This window comes from Enoplosus armatus, chromosome 16 (genome assembly GCF_043641665.1).
Source record: "Enoplosus armatus isolate fEnoArm2 chromosome 16, fEnoArm2.hap1, whole genome shotgun sequence".
NCBI lineage: Eukaryota > Metazoa > Chordata > Actinopteri > Centrarchiformes > Enoplosidae > Enoplosus > Enoplosus armatus.
Genome location: NC_092195.1, coordinates 18,193,855 through 18,216,607, shown reverse-complemented (window position 1 = coordinate 18,216,607; position 22,753 = coordinate 18,193,855). Strand labels below are relative to the sequence as shown.

At 41.7% G+C, this 22,753-nt stretch overlaps 1 protein-coding gene across 1 annotated transcript; it reads right to left on the bottom strand.

Moving 5' to 3' along the window:
* Positions 1-204: 204 nt before the first annotated feature.
* On the bottom strand, positions 205-15,508 carry LOC139298564 (zinc finger MYM-type protein 4-like). Its single transcript, XM_070921214.1, has 27 exons — positions 15,431-15,508; positions 13,188-13,872; positions 12,161-12,316; positions 11,735-11,811; positions 11,420-11,578; positions 10,844-11,076; positions 10,533-10,731; positions 10,080-10,283; positions 9,544-9,694; positions 9,277-9,392; positions 8,913-9,095; positions 7,871-8,021; positions 7,539-7,711; positions 7,299-7,443; positions 7,092-7,187; positions 6,911-6,948; positions 6,260-6,404; positions 5,472-5,584; positions 5,086-5,311; positions 4,650-4,880; positions 4,356-4,465; positions 3,918-4,095; positions 3,617-3,768; positions 3,090-3,204; positions 2,719-2,967; positions 1,987-2,113; positions 205-1,730 (listed from the first exon to the last, which is right to left on the bottom strand). Exons 1-27 carry the CDS (start codon positions 15,506-15,508, stop codon positions 1,487-1,489), a joined length of 4,734 nt encoding a protein of 1,577 aa, XP_070777315.1. The 3' UTR covers positions 205-1,486.
* Between the last annotated feature and the right edge of the window lie 7,245 nt (positions 15,509-22,753).

Below are 22,753 nucleotides of genomic sequence, written 5' to 3'. Positions count from 1 at the left end.
CGGAAAATTATATGATTTCAGTTCAACCGTCCCCATATTCAGTCTAACACATACAGTAAATACTACAAAACAAATCCCCTGCAAATGTTGAGTCTCATAGGACAATGTTTTCAAATGTTTTTATTCATAAAGAACATACAATAGAAAATACTCAGAACCTTGGCAGCCATACTCTAAGGATTGGGGGTTAATATAACCAAGATATACATGAAGAGACAGTATTTATTTATTTCTATACAACACCGGGGTCATGGTTTTGCAAAAAGTCAATGTCTCAGAGGACTTTGCATGAAATATGTCCAAAATGAACTCTTCTGCTCATTTCAGTGTTCAGTCAACAAATTGTGAGTTTTTTTCAAATGGCATGAAAAGTTGTCAGCCTTTTCAAACAGTGATATCAGCTACATTCAAAGAGATACGTTTCTTAAATGTATTCAAATCAATTTCAATTGACACTCAATCAACACTGGTGATCAAAATTTGTCACTCTCTATTGATGAGGCAAAAGGAAACATAGAAAACCGTTTGGTTCTTTCATTTAACATAGAAGACAAAAACCACAGGACACTCTGTAATCTCACAACCAAGTGACTCAACCTTTCAAAGTAAGATTGTCTGTTGAGCAAAAAAACACAATTTGTGTTTTTTGTGTAAATTGATCTTCTACATTTGACCATGGCAGGTTGGAGAAGCCTCTGGAACAGCGATTCTACCAGCAGATATAAAAGGAAAAATCAAGTCATGTCACACTTATATAATAATAATATAATAATCAAATCTGTGATTTTCTATGAATTCCAGGAAATAATTTTCATATGAAGTGCATTTCCTACATTTCCAAGAATGACTAACAATCCTCAGGGTATAAAAACTGCAAAAATATCGGGTCTGGAAATGGTTCTTTCACTGACAGACTGACACCAAATCATGGCATTGATGAAGTGTTGAAAATCAAACTATAATGCACGTTTGCCACGCAACATGACAGTTGGTGATTTACATCTACATGAAAGAAAGCCATTTTGTCTTCTGGGGTGGATGTTTACTCACTGACACAAACAGAAATCATCACTGTAGCTCTTACAAACAAGAACAAAAAACCCCCCCCCAAATTTTCACAGGAATTTAAAGAATCATGACATGTGGAAGGAAAAAAGTAGCGTTATCCATGAGAAGCAACCATTCAGCAGATAAAACACAAAAGGACAGCTATGTGTCCTGCTGAGCAGTAGTAAACAGTCTGAATGCTGAGTCTTGCATCTCAGTTCCCACCTACACAAACACTGTGCGTTTGAAGATCTTCTATGAATCCTGACCAACATGTGGTTTAGGATGTATGACTTTCTTTGCAGTTCAGCACATTGTATTTATGTATGTGAGATTTATTCCGTCCATTTATGTTTATTGGGCCGTGTTTGAATAAACATTTCAGTTAATCTACAAACATTTACATCACAGGCTGCTGCACCAGTAAAAGGTCATTTCATCACTCTGAATCTCCATCTTCCTCCTCAGGTATAAATGGTGGGTCATTAGGTGTCTGCTGCTCCACCCCCTCCTCTTTCCTCGTCCCGAGATGCAGCTCTCTGACGGTGAGGATGCGGATGAGCATGGCCTCCATGGTGCTGTCATCCAGAGGGGTGGAGGAGAACCACAGGGGGCTGTTTGGGACGCAGCAGCGCTCTGGGTGAAGGTAGAACAGGTTGGTGCGCTGCTTGACCGACTCCGAGCTGGAGGGAAAACATTTGTTAATGTCAACATGGCGACCAGGGAGGAGACCAATGTGCAGTTTCATTTTAGTCCTGAGTCTATGATAGAAGCATGAAAAAGGAACTAAATTTATGCCTGATCAAATGAACCTCTACATAACAGCGACAACTGTCTTCAAGGGGGAGTGAGCGTGTCGTACTGATAATACCCTTTATTAACTGTTAAACTAACACCTTATTTAGAGATGGACAGAGTTCAGTGTGGAACTACACTCACCACTTGGAGAGGTAGAACTCGTAGAGTCTGACTGGACAGCGGAGAGGGTTCTCTGTGTTCTCCATCATCTCCAGGATATCCTCTTTATTCTCTTCCTCCTTACGCCGCTTCGACGGAACCTCTGGATCTGAAGAGGACACAATATACAAACACATTTACACCATTTCTAATATTAATTAAGTAATTTCACAGTTAACTGTTTCTAATATTAATTAAGTAATTTCACAGTTAACTGTTGTGGCAGCAAAATTTAACTCAGAACTGCTGGTTAAAATCTGCCTGGTGTAGCACACATCAACTAATAGATACAGATATAAAGTGATGAAATACATTCCCCAGTTAAGAATTTGCTTTGCTTTTACAGAACATAATACTGTCAAGTGTGTTTTCCAAATGTTGACAGTGCAAAATACTTTGTAAAAACAGTAGACTTGGACTAAAATTTTATATATGAAGAGTATTTTATGATTCTCCAACAAATCCTAGTTTCATGATCATTTCTGTAGCTTTTCATGAACACAATCAGGTACCGTGAATTATCTTTTGCAAAACATTTCTGCATGCTCGACTTCCTCAAAAACATTCCTATAAAAGCACAAACTTTGTGATTGTTAAGATACAACTATGAGGATTCTGGTTTAAGAGGACTGTTGATGTGTTTTAATATCTTAAAATCAATGTTATCACCAGGTGTTGGTATGGAACACATAAACCCTCAGCCACATTTGGTACCTGACTCTGCCTCGTTGATAGATATTGGGGGGTAGAAGCGCAGGAAGGTGGTCTTGGTGTTGTTCTGGTTGGTTTTGGTGCAGCGCATGACGTGGGCGAAGGACAGCTGGCGGTGCTGCTCCACCGTGGTGAAGCCAAAGTACTTGCAGCAGAAGAAGAGCAGAGTGTTGAGGAGGACGATGGGGGAGTACGCACCCAACTGTTTACAGTCCCACAGAAACTCCTCCTCCACACGGGAATGGATATAACCTGCAGAGAGGGGAAGAGGGACCGGTTATTAATCTAGTAAAATGTGGGCATGTTTGTGTAAAACAACAAAACAAACTGAAATATTGACACAATAAAATTGAAAAAACATGTATAAACCCCACCGTTTTCTGTGACTGAGGGTTTGAAACCTCTCAGCATATTAGTGAACTCAGTGGAGAACTTGTTGTAGAACCGATCCATGAATATGTTCTCCACACGACCGTTCTCAAACAGGTACTACAGAGAGACAAAAGGTTACAATGTCATAAAGAGCAATGAGAATAACGAGAATAGCTGTCATTTATTTCACTACAGCATATTTGCAGATGCAGTAGTAGTAGTGTTGAATGTGTGAGTAGTGCAGTGACTGGTGACTGTGGGTATGTTTGATTTTGATATGATGGAGATTGTTCAGTGATGTACAGTTTGTCTATCTCTATTAGGGTTTTTCTATGGGCCCAGGTGGGCAGGGAGGAAAAGTACAAACAGAAACAGTCACAGTGAGCTGAAACAGGCTGCAGGTGACAGTCAACAACTTTACCTTGCTGTGCGAACCAGTGGAAAAACGTGCTAAGTTTACACATGTTTATACAGCACTGTAGGTCCCGCCTGTTGTATGTTAAGTGTACGTGCGTGAACAACGTCTTGCCTGTTGAATGCCGAGGCAGAGGTAGAACAGGCTGTCGGGGGAGTAGGGCTCTCCAGTGGGTCGTTTCACCTCAGTGATGAAGCAGCAGAGGCCGTAGCTCAGCTCAGCAGTAGTGCAGCGAAGAACATCCTCCTTCAACTCCATCGGACGAGCTGATGAAGATGTAAAAAGAGTCCAAAATACTGTTGGGTATTTCGGATAAAACTGTCCACCAGATGGTATACTATAAGTACCTGGGCCAAGTAAACGGGACAACTGAGGTCAGCTTTAGTAGCTGTATTTACTGTATATTAAGACTTACAACCGAAGCGTGGCTTCTCCAGGTTGGGTTGAGTTTGCCTCCACTGAATCCATCGCTTCCAGGCGTCAACTCCATATTCACTCTTCAGTTTTGGGATGTCTACAGGCGTGACCTTGTTGGAAGAGCCCCTTTGAGACGACGCTTCAGCTGCCTTAGTTGACCGCTGTGACTTACGACCCTTGACCAAGTAGAGAGAGAGAGAGAGAGAGAGAGAGAGAGAGAGAGAGAGAGAGAGAGAGAGAGAGAGAGAGAGAGAGAGAGAGAGAGAGAGAGAGAGAGAGGAGGTTGCATCACGGACATGATCACAGTGAGACAAAGCTATTCTATCTCCAGTACATGGTAGGCATTCCCAGTATCATATCAACAAAGCTCTTTGTTATAATCAGATCTAGTCTTAAATGCACAAGCAGCATCTCATCTCTTTTTCCGGGCAGTTACCTTCTTTTCTCTGGCTTTCCTGTGAGCTTGTCGCCGTCGTGGAGCGGCAGGCGGAGGGCTCGGGGATCGCTGGGAATGCTCTCTCAGCCGAGCCATCCTCTCCAGAGTTTCTGCCGTCGACACCCGATGAAACATTAAACCAAGCACGCCAAAGCCACATTTCACACGTCGCACATGCAACACTTAAACTCCTTAAAAGATGGCTAAAGGTGGAGAGAAAACTCAACAACCACTGAATGTTGATACGTTTTTAGCTTCACGCACTTAACAACTTTGTGCATCACATTTTCTCACCAACAGTGAAGTCAGCTTCGATGTCCATGGGAGGGGATGCTGGAGGTGGGGGCTCAGGGAAAGGCTCGCTGGACATGCCCACAGGAATGTCTAGAATCGGGTTGAGCTTCTCGTGGCCGAACGGTCGACTGGGAGACCTGAGACCTGCGTCGGAGGAGGCGTCCTCCCAGTTGTTGAGGAAACTGGCCAAGTCGTCTGTGTCCAAGTCGTCACTGTAGTTACTGGCGTGATCTGTAAAATAAAATATGAGAAGAACTCGTCATCCTGTGTTATGCATCTTTCTCACATTAGAAACATACAACGTAAAGACATTTGTGGGAAATAAACTGACGTAACATTGAAAGGTCATGGTCATTCTTGATTTGTCCAGTTTCCTTGAAAACATTATTTCCCTTCTTTTCACTGTTTCCTCAAACAGTAAAACTCTTTCTCTTACCATCTGGAGCAGGTGCCTCTTGTCTCTCCCTCTCTTTCTCCACCACTTTCTCCTTTGGTCTCTCCCGTTTGTTATTCTTCTCATCTTCTTCTGCAACCATCTCAGCCATGAGGATGAGCTCCGCTTCGAAGGGGTCAGACGGGATCTTTTCCTTGATCTCCTGGATGGTTTCCATGATGCGTTCAGCGCTGTCCATTGTCACAGGGAGGAACATGGGTACAGGCAGCTGTGGTGGACAGTAAGAATGTAACAGCCTATGAGAGTCTGTAATGAGGACGAAGACGCTGAATATGAACAGCTTTAGAGTGTTGTTCAATATAAACCTTACAATGAGATCTGATTTCACTTCAGACACTAAAACCAGGTGGTTGTAGTGTTTGACGTACCGGTAAAGGCAGGCCCACAGGTTTGGGGGTACACTGGCTGTACATATTCATGGGTACAGGAACGTACACCGGCACTGGGACAGGCACGATCATGATTTTAGGGAAGATGTCATCTATGGAGAGAAAACAAAAGTAAAAAGAGTTCTAAAATTGTGAGGATTTACAACCAAGTAAATGTTTGAACATGAGCAAGGATCGCATCCTCAGTAAGATATAATAACATGTAAAGTATTTAGTCGGGATATGCAAGTATGGAAACTTTTGGAGCCAGCACATTCAAAGCTTGTGACTAAGGATATGATTCTGGGCTCTTGGGCTCTAAACTTTAAGTTGAGACCAAATGCAAGAACAACATATTGCTCGATATTTTCAGGGTAAAAAAAAGAAAAATCAATATGTACCAACACACAAAAAATCTTTGTACGTTATCTCCTGCTGTTCCAGGAGAACAGTCTGCACTGTCAAATTTCTGTGAAGTCACTAGCTTCTCGTATACAAGGCACAGGCAACAGGAAACTCCCATTAAATACTGATAAAGAATATGTGCTTCCAGAGGCAGTGGACACTGAAGGTGCAAAGCATTTTGCCAAATATTTACTGTGAATAATTCTCTTTAAAGCTTGCAGACCAAGTATGTCGAGTATATCCCTTAATGAGTGGAAGAAGGAAGACTGAAAAAAATATAAACAATTAAAAACAAAATAAACTCACTTCCCCGTCTCTGCAGGTTAACTGTAGACCAGAGATGTTGTTACCATAGAAACACTGTGTCCTGGTGTTGCTTTTACCTGTCTGTGCTTCGACATCGACGGTCTGTGTTTTACAGGAGACCCCTTTGTTCTGCACCAGCGGTCTACAGAGCAGGGCCTTGTTCTTCAGGATTTTTGGGCAAGGAGGAGGATGAACTTTCACTGGATCTGTCTGAATACCGATCTGAAGGACCGACAAATGACATAAAAACTCCTGAATGAATACTTTTCAAAAAAAACAAACAAATGGACCAATAATGAGCAGCCACAGCAGAGATCCTCACAAATGGTCTGAGGAGTGACAAACTAATAGTGAACCAAAGTTTCATCATTTTATCGATGAAAATTTGAACTGCTAAAATGTTCTGTGAAGGCCACAGCACATAACTTTCCATCTTGATCCAAAAAGGTAAAGAGGTAAACTGGGGCTCCTCAGCGTTTTTATACACATCACAGTTATCTTGTACTGTGCTGTAACTGCACTGTGGTTTTTACTCTCCTGCTTAATCCGTTTTATTTATTATAGCTTATTTTTATGTTCTATTTCACTGTATTCGTTTAGAATCCTGTTTATGTGTCTTTTGTTTTTTATGTAAAGCATTTGAATTGCCTTGTTGTTAAAAAGGTGCTGTATCATCAACTGTATCATAGAGCTATATATCAACGATTATATAACATGCGGAAACTTACATGTCCAGAGGTCTTTGATGGAAGGATGGAAACTGTGCCTGTGGAGACAATGACAAAGTATGACACCTCCACCATCGTCACTGGCTGATTGAATGAGCATACAGCATGTTTTTTTGTTTCTCTTATACATTTCACATATTGTACATAAACACTTGTGTATGTGTGTGTTGTTGTTGTGTACTTTGCTGGGCAGTTCTGTCGGACGCACTGGATTTCCCTGTTGGAGGGCCTGCAAGCGAGATGACGTTGGCGATGACAGGTATGGCCTCCTCTGTACCTGCAGATCCAAGACACACAAACAGAGGAGTCAGCGGGGGATATTACCGATCGGTTTCATGACATTTTAATTAAAAAGTCAGGATTAAAACCACAACACAGTAGTACACACCTTTTAAGACCTCGCCCTGCGTGGCCACTTTATCACAGCAGAATTGTAGCAGACAAGTCAGGTCACAGAAGTGTTTGACCTCTCCCAGCATGGGAAGACTCTGCTTCAGCTTCCCTTTGCGGCCGCAGGTGTCACACTTTGCAACCTGAGAGAAAAACAGCGAGTAAACGCGATCATCATCACCATCACCATCCTTTCAGTATAACTATGATTCTAATAACTGCATTGAGGCTTGCTTACATGGCAGAAGAGCATGGTGTATTTGGACCTGCACTCCTCAGAGCAGAACTCCTCGGTCGAGCCTCCATACTGTGCAGTCACCAGCTTCTTGGACATACAGTGGCAGTAGACGCATGAGTGACAGTGTTTCCCCCAGTTTTTAGTCAGGTCGTGTCGAAAGAGGAGCTTACAGCCTGGGAGGAGGGTGAGGAGAGGCTTATTTTTAAAGTTTCACACCTCTTCAAGATATGTGGTTTGTTTAAATTATTATACACAGGATTTTTGTTATGCATCTCCGCTTAGAGAAAGTAAAATACATTTCAGACATTAGACATATCAAAGTGTCTCCTTACCGTCGCTGCAGAAGAAGCAGTCTTTGTTGTTAATCCTCTTGGCGTCTCGGGTGATCTTTTCAATCTTACAGTATTCACACAGGCTCGTCACATAGTTGGCTTTCTTGAACTCGTGGGAACAGTCCACGCTACACACGAAAACCATCTTGTCCTGCACACACACACAGTTGGTATAAACGATAAGCGTCGTGAACACAGAAACGTCAGTGTGCACACATCACATTTTCTCAACTCTCAAGGCTAAGATTGTTATTATTAACTGCAAAGGCTAAACAATGGCTGCTAGATAGTATTCCCTAGTTGAATATGGATATCTTGATTCACTTCTTTAGTTTTTTTAGTTCGTATTTGCTAATATTTCTTAATGGCAGACATTGAATGCCTGTCTCCGACTTGGTAAAGGTTGGTGGACAATGAAAACACCAGCGACAACGATGGAAAGACTCAGTTACCAATTTATTAGGTACACCTAGCTAAAACTAATGCAGTCTAATACAACGGTCTTGCAATAAATAAAAGTTCATGAAGCTTGTAATGTTTGAGGTTTTTGTTGACACTGTTTTAGAGAGTTGTTGATTCTATTATTTCAACACAGTTCAACGACACCACACACTACATCCTCCAAAATCATCATAAAGTTGAATCAAGACCTTCATGAAGGGAGGATGTGTTTCAGGACTGTTGTGTTAGACTAGATATCCCTTATAAACTGGTAACTGAGTGTCAGTCCAGGACTTTATCCTTCTATTCCTCACAAAGACTAAAGATATGTTGTATTTTATAATCATATCAAACCGTTGTGAGTAAACCAAATTTAACCAAAGATCAACAAGGTCACTGAGACATTCTGAACAAAGTGTGATAAACAGAAAGAGAAGGTATTCCTCAATCACGGCCAAATAACTCACACATGAACAGTCTCTTCTCGGCCTCTGGAGCTACATAAATGTTCTGTAGGCTACATAAAATGTAAGGGAATATAAGAACCCACAGTTTAAGTCGAGTAGACCGAACTCTGGTTTTAAAAACACACACAAATTACCTTGATCTGGATGAGTTCAGGTTTAAAAGCTATGCTGCGGGCACACTGGGAGCAGTTCAGTTTCTGTTGTCCTTTGGGGTCGTCTTGCAGGGGTTGGGTAGGTGTGAAGGCCTGGATCTGGGTGGATCCGATTGGCAACTTGGTAAAAACATTCACCTGTTTCTGGGACTTCTTGAACTTCTCCTATGGCCCAGAAAAACAATAGAAGAGTCTTGAGTGAAAACCTCAGCGAGGAAGGTTAGTTTCTAGTGCAGAGTAAAAAATCTAACACAGCCAACACAGAACGTGTCCCCCACATATTATATTTACAACACGTCTTATGAACTAGTTCTGATTGACCCTTACAGTCAGTAAACGTCATTACCTGAAAAGCCATGACGCAAGGTAGAGTGCAGAAGTTCCTGATGGAGGTATCTGACATGGCCAGGTGGTAAGCTGGTACTGTGTTTTTCCCACAACTATCACAACTCAACCGAGCACCTATTGCAGAGAAAATATCATTTTTATTTAATTTTACTAAAATAAATACATAAATTTAATTAAATTTAATCAATTAATTTTAAAAAACATGTCCATGAGGGCAGTATTAAATGCCAACATCAAAAATCAGTCATGACAACTTGTCCACTACCTGATGCGCTGACGGCCTGGACCTTGAATGCCATCACGCAGCTGCTGCTACAGAAGAGGTTCACAGAGTCGTCACTGTTTTTGTTGTCAACCATATCTGCCAGCAACCGGGCAGTGCGACACATCGTACAAGGTTGGGATGTCTTGGTTTTCTATTATGAGATTTTAAAACAAAAAAGAAAGAAAGTTCAGCTGGGCACATACTGAGTTTTTTTTAAATAATCTTAAATCACATTTCACGTTTTAATCTGCCTTTGTCCACGGCCAGAACCTGCGACTTTTATGCTCACACTGTACGGATCAAGTGACCGGCCATGATGTGAAGCTCACATGTAAGCAAGACGACAGCGTCATTAACAATGTCGACTAAAAGAGAGAAAGGCAGCGCTAATTTGTGCAATTCTACTATGAAGGGAAAGTAAGGGGGAAAAAAGACTACAGTTTGAGCCACAACATGTGAAATACGACTCCAGTAATATTAAAGCTCACTACAGTTTATAACAGATCTTGACCAGAAATCCATCTGATCATTCATACCTCTTTGTACTTGGCCAGACAATCTGCGTTGCACAGAGTTTTGTTGCCTTCTTCCACTTTCAGCATGAGCGGTTTACTGTGGCAGTAGGAGCCGCAGCTCGCACAGCCGGCCATGGACAGATTGTTTACCGTACGGAAACGGTTGAAGCAGGCGTCACTGCAGATCTTGTGGACGGCACCACTCAGGACCACCTCATGTTTGCTCTGCAGGAGGGATGACAAAAGAACAGTTTGTTATTTCAGAGATTAATTTACAGGGACGTGATGTAGTTTACAGGGACATCGAGGTAAAAGGTTGTGTGCTACTTCTTTACTGTTACACATCGTATAAACTATTTCATATGATTTTTCCCTATTTTCTGACACTTGAATCCATCGGTCAAGAAAATAACTGGCAGATTAATCAATAATAAAAAATAATCATTAGTTGAGGCCCTGTTCTTTTTGACTTACAATGCAGTATCTGGTGCACATGCTGCACAGTGACTGTGGTGCTATCGGTTGTGGTGTTTTTTTGGTGGCGGCAGAGTTCATGTAGTTGGCTGCGTTCTTCTTGTAGTTGAAGGAGGTCAGGCAGTTCTGGCTGCAGAATTCCTTCATGGTTCCTTTAGCATCTGGAGACAGAATGACGTCCTGAGGCCGAAATATCAACCTGACAGAATGAGGACAAGATCAATACGAGATCCAATATTCAGTAATAGTTAATCTGGGTCATGAACTGTACAGTCTAAATAAATAGTCCAAAGTATAAAAAGATGTCTCACTTTTGGCAGTTGTAGCAGATCTTCGTGACTCCTTTGACTGTGGGGAGAGATGTGGTGAGGCAGGTGGTGGAGCAGAAGAGTGCTGAGAAGCCCTTCCTCTGGAAAGCCGTCTGTCCTTTCATCAGGCTCTTCTTGCAGTGGGAGCAGGACATGTGCGATGACGAGGGGTTGACGACAGGAAGCGTTTCGGCAGCTGGGGTCACAGAGTAGACCGATCCGATCCTCAAGTCGTCCTGTCAGTAACAGAACAGTGAGGTCAGTGGGGGTCTGGTGTTTCTGGATCCATCAAGTCCTGACTGAAGGTGTGGTATGTTGGTGTGGTGTGTAAAGTTTACAACTTTAAATTGTCTCTTTCACAGTTTCAGGTTTTATTTTCTTTGTGCATAATGGCCGAAGATTGAGACAATACATTTATTACAGTGATCTAGATCAGGTCACTAGATCAAGTAAGATGGCCGGTGCTTATTCAGACACAAGACCAAGGTGTTAAATAGCCACTGGATGAACGTAAAGGGGTGTGTGTCTGAAAGGGGCTTAACTTTCTAAAATCCTAATGAAAACACGTGTAGGTCCCACCTTTGCAGTGTTGGGCTCATCCTTCACGCTTGCTAGAGGTGTCGACGATATTACAGCTTGTTCGTACTCTTCGTCTACAGGCTCATCCTTCACCTTGACCAAAGGTGGTGAAGGTGAAGGAGACGACTTGATTGGCTGAGTGGCAACACGTAACCTTTCCTACAACAGGAAAAAAAAAAATCACATGACACAACGCATGACAACCTTCAAGGACATTCAAGGTAGAAATGTGTATTTGAGAGAAGCACATAAATTTAGGTACAGACAGCTTTAAGCCAAGTTTTAGTTTCTGTTAATGTTCTTTCTTATACTTACATTGTCTAATCTTGGTATTGATAACTTAACTACTTTCATCCCGTTCATTATGGTCGCTGGTGATGAGCTGTCACTTCCTACAGGAACATGAGCAACATGTGAGTTGTTTAACTGTGAACAAGGGTGCAAAGTAAGTAATAAAGAAAATAAATAAGTGCATCAGTTGTGACAGTGACAAACAAAAAAGTACTTTTAATTGTAGGATGTGAGGTAGCATTAAACTTAAGAAGCTCTGATTTCTAGTGACCTGGATTAGATAATACTCTGTGTACTACAACAGTATACATCTCAGCATTTAATGGTGAGATGCGCACGAGCCAAAAGCGCCAAAATCTGGTAGGTTTAGGGAGCTGATCATCTAAAAACTTGATTGGTTGGTAAACGTCTTAATCACACGCTATTGTTTATTGCTCTACGGTCACTCACCTATGCTGGCCGTGGCTTCAGACGATGGAGACGAGCTGGACTGCATCAAGTCTAAAGCCACTTTCACATCCTCCTCTTGGTCCTCCTCTGCAGGTGGCGGTACCACAGTGGGTTTCTCATCAGTTTCCTCCTTAACAGAGTTACTGTCTTCTGCCACTGAGGCTGCGAGAGACATTTTAAATACAGAAATGAGTGGGACGCTATAGAGCCGTACTTTTGAAGTAGCAGAGAAGCTTCCAAGCGCAGAAAATTTCTTTAAACTGGAAAAGCAGCATTCAAGCAACCATGTTGGAGAGCTTCTGCCCTGCTGACCCGTCTCTGAACAAGATCCCATGTCTGTATTTCTGCAGCTCACACTGTGCTCTGACAGCTCTGTGAACTGGCAGAATGAAGATCGATAAAGGTCAATGGGTCCGCCAGTTTCATGATGAACTGAAAATATTTTTACACGTCTCAAAATAACATAAAAGATCACTAACGTCGTGTTTTGTGCCATTGCTTCAGCAAAGCATCTTCCACTCCCAATCAGTCATAATCATATCTACCAATAGCAACCAATGTGTTTATGGTTTAATTGTTTACTACAGCACAAAGTTCTTCATAGAAAAACCCTGAAAAACTCAAAATAATGCTAACCAGCTAACTGTGCTGCATAACTAATAAGCTAAAAATGTCACAAATGGCTATTAGAGTTGGTGGATACACTTTAAAATAGCCCCCTTCAGACATGCGCTGTGTTCGGTAAACATGATGGCAATTTTACATGTCGCTGTTAAATCTGAATGAACGCTGTGTCACTTTTAATTTTACTTTTAACTTTTACCAACAGCAGGTCTGAATAGAGTGCCACCAATAGGAGTTAAAGTAAGTACAAATCAAGTAGAGCAGCACATCGAACACACACAACGAAAAAAATACAACAAAACATTGAATGAATGAGTTTTAAGTTGTCTCTCTGGTTGAAAATGTTTCTCTGCATCGTTAACACATAAACTCATTGAGAAGCAAAACGTCTGCTTTGCTTTACCTGTATTTGAAATGGCAGGTGAGCGGCTGCTATCGACATCCATCAAACTGTTCTGTTCCTCCTCTTTCATCTGAGCTTCCTGTTCCACCTGATCCACTGTACCAATGTCCATCATCTCATCGAGGTCGTCCGCTGTAGAAACCCTCTTACAGCCAACAGACTCCTTTTCCTGCTGTATGTCGATGTCCTCCTTAGTGTCGATGTCTGGGTCCATGTTTGTAAGCTCCCTCTTGGAAGTCTTGTCCATATTTGTGTCCTCACTGACACCAGGTGCTGCAGGACTTTCTTCTAAGCTGTTGTCCTTTACGGCCACATTTTCTGCATTTAACTCAAACTCTTCCTCAGTTTTTACCTCAGTACCATCTTTTTCAGACCCTGAGGTGCTACCTGTCTCACCACCTTGAACCAAAACCGTGCTGACCGTCTCCTCTGTAGAGAAAGACGATTGTGAAGGTGATGGATTTGGAGGAGATACACATACAGGAGAAGTGACCGCAGCGGCTTCAGTTTCTTTATGTTCACTTTCTGTACTTTCCATTTCTTTTTCAGCAACAAAGTTATCCTCCTCTCCATGTTCAGAAAGTCTAGGAGAAGCTCCGTGAACAAGCTCTGGGTCTCCGACATCCACTGATGCTCCTGGTTCTGAAACAGCTTCCATGGGCTCTCCTTCTGCCCCCTCTGTTACCTGTTTAAGACAAAAAACAACTGACATTCTATACTATGCCAGAATACTCACTTCTTTCTTGGAAAAGGAGTTTGTTGGCAAAATTAACAATACTGTTGAAACAAATGAGGTATGAAAGTGTTTTAGAGGGCAAAGCATCAGCATAGATTTCTAATACGGGGAGAGCAAGTTAATCCTGCCTTGAGCCGCTCGGTGATAAATGACCCCATCAAAGAGGTTGTTGGATTTAGATGTAAATCGTGAAAGACTTTAACAGCTTAAATAAAAGTGAAGGTGTGTTTTTCCCACATGTTTATGAGTCAGCTATGTAAACAATGGGGTTTGATGAATCATAAAAAGGTAATTCTGTGATATGAGATATGATATGCCACACGATATGTGACCAAAGAGGGAAATTAACCCCTGAAGTAGTAATTTTCAAAGTTTAAATTCATTTTTAAAGTGTAAGTAGATAACCAATGAGCTTGTCAACCAGTCTATGTCCATGGATAAGTATTTCAAATATATAAATGTGATGCTATTTTGTATTTCTTGACTAATTATAGTTATAGACTCAAAGCTGACATGAAAGTCTGTCTCTGATTCTCTGAAATAATCACAACTTCATCCTCACTCTATCGTAAATTGGCAGAAATCCCGAAACATTTTATGGCCCCTGAACTCCAGCTAAGTTATTGTCCTGCAGGTAAACCCTCAGGTGAAAACATGCTAACACTGCGTCTGTCTCACTGACAGTAAGGTATACATACTTCGGCTGAATAAAGCCGTAATAGATATCGAATAATTAGCTGATAAATCGGTCAGTGCAGCTATAGAGTCATTGATAGTGGAAGTAATATTTGAGGCATTTAAGATTTTGTGTTTACAGAAAGGGCAGGTTTAAAGCTCATTTGCATGCCAATATGGACTCCATTGCAATACGAGTCCTGTAATGTGCCCGTGTAGAAAATGCACTTAACTTTACAATGAAGCTAGCGTAAATGTAATCATAGCCGACATGCATGTATAAAAAAATGGCTATAGTAACAATTAGCACAGGTGTGCACGCACTGTCAGTTCAGTGTTATTTGACTGTGTTTTAACGGTGCATTCCCACTAAACAAACTACATGACAAGTTAGCTTGTTGCTGATGTAGCAACACTGCTCTTGCAATGTAAACACAACTACCGTTACTGCTGCACAGCTGTTTAGCCAACAGCTACAACCTAACGTTAGTTTGGAAATGATGATGGGTTTAATTACCTCCGTCTGAGTCACGTCCTTTAAGCCAGCCATGTTATGATGATGTTTTGACTCGTTAATTGACCTGTAAACAAGAGAACTAGCTCACCATTTGCTAAGCTAAGGCTAGCCTGCATACACATCCGCACATCTCTCTGCCTGCCCGTTAGCTCGCTAAGGTTAGCTAGCCTTTATCGCGTCAATACGTTCACACGCCACAATACACAACCACTATGCTAATGAAATAACTCTTGGAGTTATGCTAAATATACAACGGTCTTCCTATAGCAACGTTATAAGGAATGTATACAGCTGTAACAACGTGCAGAAAATTACCGCGCCAGCGACTTGGACAGACGAGACTTGATTGGTGGCCAGACGTTGGTGTCCATCGTCAGTTTCCGTAGCCGCCATGTTTGCTCCAAAATCCCGATGGTTGGGTTTGGCTAATAAAAGGTGACTTGTACAATAGACTCTACAACTGTGCAATTCTATCTAAATGGTTATTTACTACATCATTTGTACCCAGTCTAGCTTGTTGCAGTGTGTTTGTCTTCTTCTTTTGTTTACTTTTTTTGGCAGCTATTAAACTTCAGGAGCTCGTTACCACCCCCATTGATATAACGTGTGTACTGCTGTCAGCCAAACGTATTTAAGTATATGGACACCTTCATGGTTTGGGCCAGGCGTCTTATCTCCAATTAAACGGAAATTAGTGTTCAGTATAGAGACGGCTTTATGTTCCTGTCATATAGCTAATTTAGACCGTCATTACAAACAACTAGGTAGAGTTAGAATACCAGTTAAGCCTCCCGATTGAAATCTGAAGACTGTGGTCGAATATATCGTGAATTCTCTCGTGTATCTGGATTCACTCATACACCACTACAAATGTGTAACTGTTCACATTAAAAATAGCTAATTTAGGCTTTGTTTATTGTGTCACTAAAAAACTACTTTCCATTTTGCTGACATTCCGTGAATGCAGCATTAGCAGCACTCTGGGAGCTACTGTGGCTAGCTAGCGCAGCGGAGCAATTTGTGAAAATATTGAATCCAAACGTTGATTTCGCCCCGGGTAAACTTTTTATCATTCCGGGATGACTGTACACATCTGTGGGATCACGGAAATACACTTGCAGCAACAATATGTTGCGTAATAAGAGGTAAAAAAATAACATTTTGACTGTTCTCCTAGAGTTTATCAACGGAGCGCTATGTGAGCGAATCAGAGTGGCGGACAGACCGGATTGTTTAGGTCATAAATGGAGCAAAGATAGGATGATTACACCGACCACACACTCTTTAAACGAACATATATACGTGTCAATGCTGTAGAATGAGTATGATACACTCCTAACCTATCATGTCAACTAACTGGGCACAATAATTTAGTTTAAAGTAGTTCAAAAAAAGTTTTTTTTGGTAAAACCAAGAGCTCTGACTGAGAAGTTTCTGAAGTGCTCTGGAGGGAAATGGTCGCTGCATCTCAAGAGTTTTTTGATTGATAACTGTGACCACGACTCAACAAAAAGTCTGTCCATCGCTCCGCATCAGGACACGTTTTTCAGTTTGTCGGATGATGGACATGTAGGGACAGAACAGACAAGGGACGAGGGCATGATAGATAGATAGATAGATAGATAGATAGATGTTTAATGTCAGAAATATTCATTATTTCTTTGATTATGGTCTCACTGTTTCATTGAGTGGATATTTGGGGGCTGAGATTCGTCTTTCTTGCAGCAACAGGTGTGGTGTTTGAACAATGTGACTAATGGCAGGTGTAATGGTCTTTATAAGGCACAAAATTGTTGAAAACAACATCTTTGTGTGTGGAAATCCTCCTGTCTTTGCAACAGGTAAACACTTCTAGTGACATTCAGCACACCAAGCAAATCTAATACTGGTGAAGGCAAACATTTGTTTTGTAAGTTTTACAACAATGTGACATGTAGATTTGACCCTGTTAATAATTAGCAGTTGCCTAAGAGAACTAGGAGAAAACCAGCCAAGTTAGACTGGCTTTGTGTGACTGTGTGTTATCTTGAAATATACCCTAAGAACTGACTGCATACTCTTGACTGTTTTAAAAAGGTAGATTTATTACTCCTATGTGTCCCATATTTCCTCCATCAAGTTGATTGTCTAGTAATGAAGTCCAAATTAAATCTGCACCTCATACTGTATTTACATTAACACATGCTTTAATACCTGAACTCTGCTTATGATATGCAGAGCTGTCGGCAAGCCCTTGACTTCAGCAGGAACAGGGCAGCAATGAAATGTCTGTACATACATGTGAATAATGCATAAAAATGATACATTCATTGGCTACCAAATATACCAAAACTTACATTTCTGACTGTGAAATTTAACATAAATGCTCTTATTTTAGGTTGAAAAACGTATTTCTGTGTTTCTTAGTTATAGAACAAGGAGCCCTTCAACTGTTTCAATGCAAGAGAGTGACCAAGTTTTGTCACTAATAAGACATTGTTCATATATACAGGCATATTTACACACTTATTTTTTGTAACTGGCTTATTAATCTGCATGACTTCCATGTTTCTAATTTGTCTCCCAGCTTCTTTTTTCCCAGCTGCACGTCACTGCATCGCCTTTTAGCAGACCAAAGTGTAAATGGACGTTTAGGCCCAGGCTGCATTTAAAGACGTACACTATATGACCAAAAGTATGTGGACACCCAAACAGTACAAGTGTGTGTGAGTGTTGAACATTTCATTACTAAACCAGTGTTGCTATAACAGCCTTCAGTCTTCTGGGAAGATTTTCCACATTCACCTTCAAGAGCATTAGTGAGGTCCAACACTCATGTTTGGTGATAAGGTCTGGCTCACAGTTCCAGTTCATCCCAAAGGTGTGGAGTTTAGGGCTCTCGCCATGTCTTTACGGATCTGACTTTGTGCACTGTAACATTGTCATACTGAAACAGGGAAGGGTCTTCCTCAAACTGCTGCCACAACGTTGGAGACACACTATTGTCTGAAATATCATAGTTTGCTGCAGCATTAAGATTTCCCGAAGGTATCTAGCCCAAATTATAAAAAAGCAACCACAAAATGTATGCAGGCAGGGCTGTCCATATACTTTTGGCCATATAGTGCTACAACATTGTTGTATTAGTGGTATGTAACTGTCTTTGGCGCTCCCTGCTGGAGCTTCAGAGAAGTTATCTTATTGTCCAACTCATCCATGAAGCCCTCATCCACAGATTCACTGTCCACCTCCTCTCCTTCAGCCTCTGTGGGCAGAAACACATGAAGCTGAGTGCGAGCCGGACCAGCAGCAGCAGCCAGAGCCGGGCGTTGACTGCAGCTCGGAAGACAAGGCTTCCCAACCACAGACAAAGGCTCTCCCTGGGACAATGAGTTGCGATTCTGCATCACTAAAGGTCGGAGGTCGCCCTGTACCATCTCTGCACTCAGGGTCGGGTTGTGTGAATGACGCCTCACTCGTCTTGGCTTGGCGCTGGGCTGGATGGCCTGGGAGAAGTGAATAAAGGCCGGTCTGCTGCAGCTTTTAACCTGCTGGTGGTTCTGCTGCTGATGGGGCTTCACTGATGGCTTGAAAAATGGTGGAGGAGGTGGGGGTCGCTTTTGTAAAACACTGGGGCGACGGTCTCTGGAGAATCCCTCAAATAGGATGTTCTCATTTGGGGTGAAGAGGGACGGCTCACTGAGGCTGTGGAGACAGACAGGGTGAAAAAAGGAGACAGTAATGGAGGGTTTAGTAGTAAAAACATTTTAAGGAATAACAAGACATGCTAGCAGCTCTGAGAGGCTGTACTTAGGCGCAGCAGTGATTTAAGCTAATTGCGTCAACATGCTCAATAACGATGCTAACTTGCTGGTGTTTAGCAGTTACAATGTTTTCCCTATTCACCGTCTTAGTTCAGCAATCTTTACTTATTAGCACTAAATACAAACTACAGCTGAGGTCGATGGAAGTCAGTGTTTTTCAGAATTAGAATTAGTATTTGACAAATTTATATTTTGACGTGATGATGGCGCTAAATGGAAACCAAGTTATTACAATTCATCCTGAGGGGGACATGAATGTATAAACCAAAGTTCATCGTAGTCCATCCAGTGGTTGTCAAGACATTTTACTCAAAACCACAGTTTCGACATCATGGTGCCGCTAGAAGAAAAGTCAGTAAGATACATCCTCTGGGAACCATGATTGTCATGACAACCCGTCCAGTCGCTGTTGACCAAAGAAGTGGACATCATGGCTAAAAACAAGACAAGTGTACTGTACAGCGGTGCTGTGAGCTAAATGCTAATGTCACGGTGCTAACATGCTGATGTTTAGCAGGTATAATGTTTAACATGTTCACCATCTTAGTTTAGTGTATTAGCATGCTAACATTTGCTAAAATTGCAAAACACAAAGTTCACCTGAGCCTGATGAGAATGTCATTAGTTTTGCAGGAATTTGGTCATAAACCAAAGTATTGGACACGCTGACATTTTCACCTGATGGTGACAAAAAGTGACTACAATTCATCCTGATGGGGACATGAATGTGTAAACCACATTTCATTTCAAATAAGTGTCAAGACATTTCACCCAAAACCACAAAAGTCTACCTCATGGTGGCACTAGAGAAAAAGTCAGGGGATCACCTAAGTCAGTGAGATACATCTTCTGGGAACCATGAATGTCTGTATAAAAAAAAAAAAGACATGACAATCCATCCAATAACTGGACCAAAGGGGTGGATTCACTGACCGACATCCCTATAGCCACGCCGCTAACATGGCTAACAAGACAAATAAACATGTTCACACATCAGAACTCCCTCTTCCTCATTTATTTGATGGTTATTCAAAACCTGCTCTGCTTGGGTGACCAGAGGCCATCAAATACTGTTAGACAGTGAGAGGGATGTTTGTGTGTGTTTAAGAGCTTAAAGTGTGTGTGTGTGTGTGTGTGTGTGTGTGTGTGCGCCTCGCTCAGGTTTCTCCCTCCTCTGAGTAAAGCCAGTGTGGGTGCTGCATCAGGCGACGGATCAGCTTCCACACCTGAGATTTATGACACACTGGTCCCTGGCCTTCTGTACTCAAAGCAAACCAGGGGGGGGTGTAGAAGTGGCCTACATTATGCTATCAAATTGGGACAGACCAGAGAGGAAACACTGTAATTCCAGTCAAGCGTACTGTAATTCCAGTCAAGCGTTGAACCGGCGCTTTGACAGGCACTTTTGCTGAAATGAATAGTGGAGATGGGAGAGAGGAGATGACAGACAGGTGATTAATCACATTCAAACAGGCGGTGACGCTGCTGCATCATCTATCATCAGGCCTCTGAGTCCTTTGTCAGTAACACACCGATGTCCTGGTGACTCAGACCTTTGTTTTTTAAGATGTTTTGAAATGTTTCAGTTAAAATCTTTCTGTCATTTAATACACAGATGTCATGTCAATGTCAAGTCAGTTTCATTTATATTTATATATGTGTATTTATATAAAGTGCGTCTCAGAGAGATTTACAGTCTGTACAACATACAACAACCTCTATGAAGAAGCTTAATACACACACACAAAAATATAAATAGAAAAGAAAATATTAGACCATCATTTGGTTTTATTTACATTAAAGGAATGGTTCGACATTTTGGGAATTAAGGTTATTCACTTTCTTGTCGAGAGTTAGATGAGGAGATCGATAGCACTCTCATGTTTGTACGTTAGATATGAAGCTACAGCCAGTTAGCTTAGTTTAGCACAAAGACTGGAAACGGGGAAACAGCTAGCCTGGCTGTCCAAAGGTAAAAGAAATCAACCTACCAACACCTGTAAAACTCGTGTAACTCCTCGTAAAATCACACCTGGTCGTTTTTACACTTTGCTTTTGTACTGATTAAGCAAATGAGGTATGAGGTGTTAATTAGTGAGCTTTAAAGGTGCTGGTAGGTGAATTGTGTTTGACTGTTGGATAGAGCCAGGCTAGCTGTTTCCCCCAGTTTCCAGTCTTTATGCTAAGCTAAGCTAACCACCTGCTTGCTGGAGCTTTATGATTAGCGTATAGATACAAGAGGGGTATTGATCTTCTCATGAAAGCAAATAAGCATATTTCCCAGAATGACAAACTATTCCTTTAAGATGATTAAATTTGGAATTATTTGATTTATGGAGACGGATCCTCAGTCTGATTCAGGAAATACCACTTAATCTCCAAACACTGGAAGGGTTGTTAGTGACTTAAATAATTTTTGAAAACAAAGAAACACTGAGGCCAAGATCAAATAATGTCTCTAAATAAATGTTAATATTTTTAAAAACAAAAGTTTGTGGGATCGGGCATTATCACCTCTATGTGAAATATTATATTTCACGCAAGAAAGACTTGCAACAAGGTACAGGTGTAGTGCTGCAACTAACGATTGTTTTCATTATCAATTAATCTGCATATTCTGTTTTTTGATTGATTGCTAAGAAGAAAAAAGTTTCAGAGCCCAAGGTGAAATTGTTTTTTTGTCTAACCAAAATCCAAAGATATTCAGTTTACTGTCACATATGGAAAAGAAAAACAGCAAATCCTCACATTTGAGAAGCTGGAACCAGGATATGTTTAGCTTTTTTGCTTGAACTAATTAATCGATTATCAAAATAGTTCATTTTCTTTCATTAATGGACAAAGCGTTTCAGGCCAACAACAAAGTTACAAAGTGTGAATGTGTTTAGGGTTGATGTCACAGAAAACATTTAATAAACTGACCGCCTTTCCTCCGATGTCTTTGAATGATGTCATATACACTAACTCTCTCATTTAATGTCATTACATTAGGTTAGAAGAGTCCTTGGGGATTCTAGAAATAACTTAACAACAGCAGTAAGTATTGTTGAATAACTGGAGACGTTTGAAAAACCCAGAAGAAAGGAATTCTCCAAAGAAACAGATGCTTAGCTCAGTGACTCGAAGATAAAGGTAAAACATGAGAGGTACAAACTGACACTAACCTCTGCAGCAAAAAGGAAATCCAGTGAAATCTTTTCTGATGTGCTTCTCACCTGAGACGAGCCATGCTGCTTCGCCTGCGAGGCCCTTTGGCTGTAGCTACCAGTGAGGGCAGCCTCAGAGGGGTCTTGGTCCCCCTGCCTCCTCCCGCTGTGGGTGGAGGGTGCACAGAGCTGCTGAGCAGGTACGTCTGAACCAGAGCTCTGCTCTTCTGGACGGCTTTCTGATGCCACGGTCCTGTCATGTCCAAACCCAAGCCGAGCGCGGCTGTCGGGGGAGCAGCTCCAGCGGTGCCACTCATTGGTCTCTGAGTTTGTGTCACACCTGAAGGAGAATTTACCTGAAAATGACCTCTGATAGTTAAACTACAAACTGATTTATCCTGCCACACATGGACGACCCTAAAAATGACAATATAATCAGCTGAAGGACAGATATGAAGCGTTTCCTACTGCAAAGACCTGGATCTATGTGTGTCAGCTACAGGCCGTGGGGGGTGAATGGAGAGGGGATTGTAGCGCTCCACCTGTGGGCAGCGGACGCCATCAATGATGCATGCTCATTAATGATGCATGGCTGGAGCTGGTCAGGTGGACACCACCTCCCTCTCTTCCTTTCCCTCTTCCCCAGGTCAGCTTACAGACGGAGGGCACAGGTGGTAAACGGACGGGGC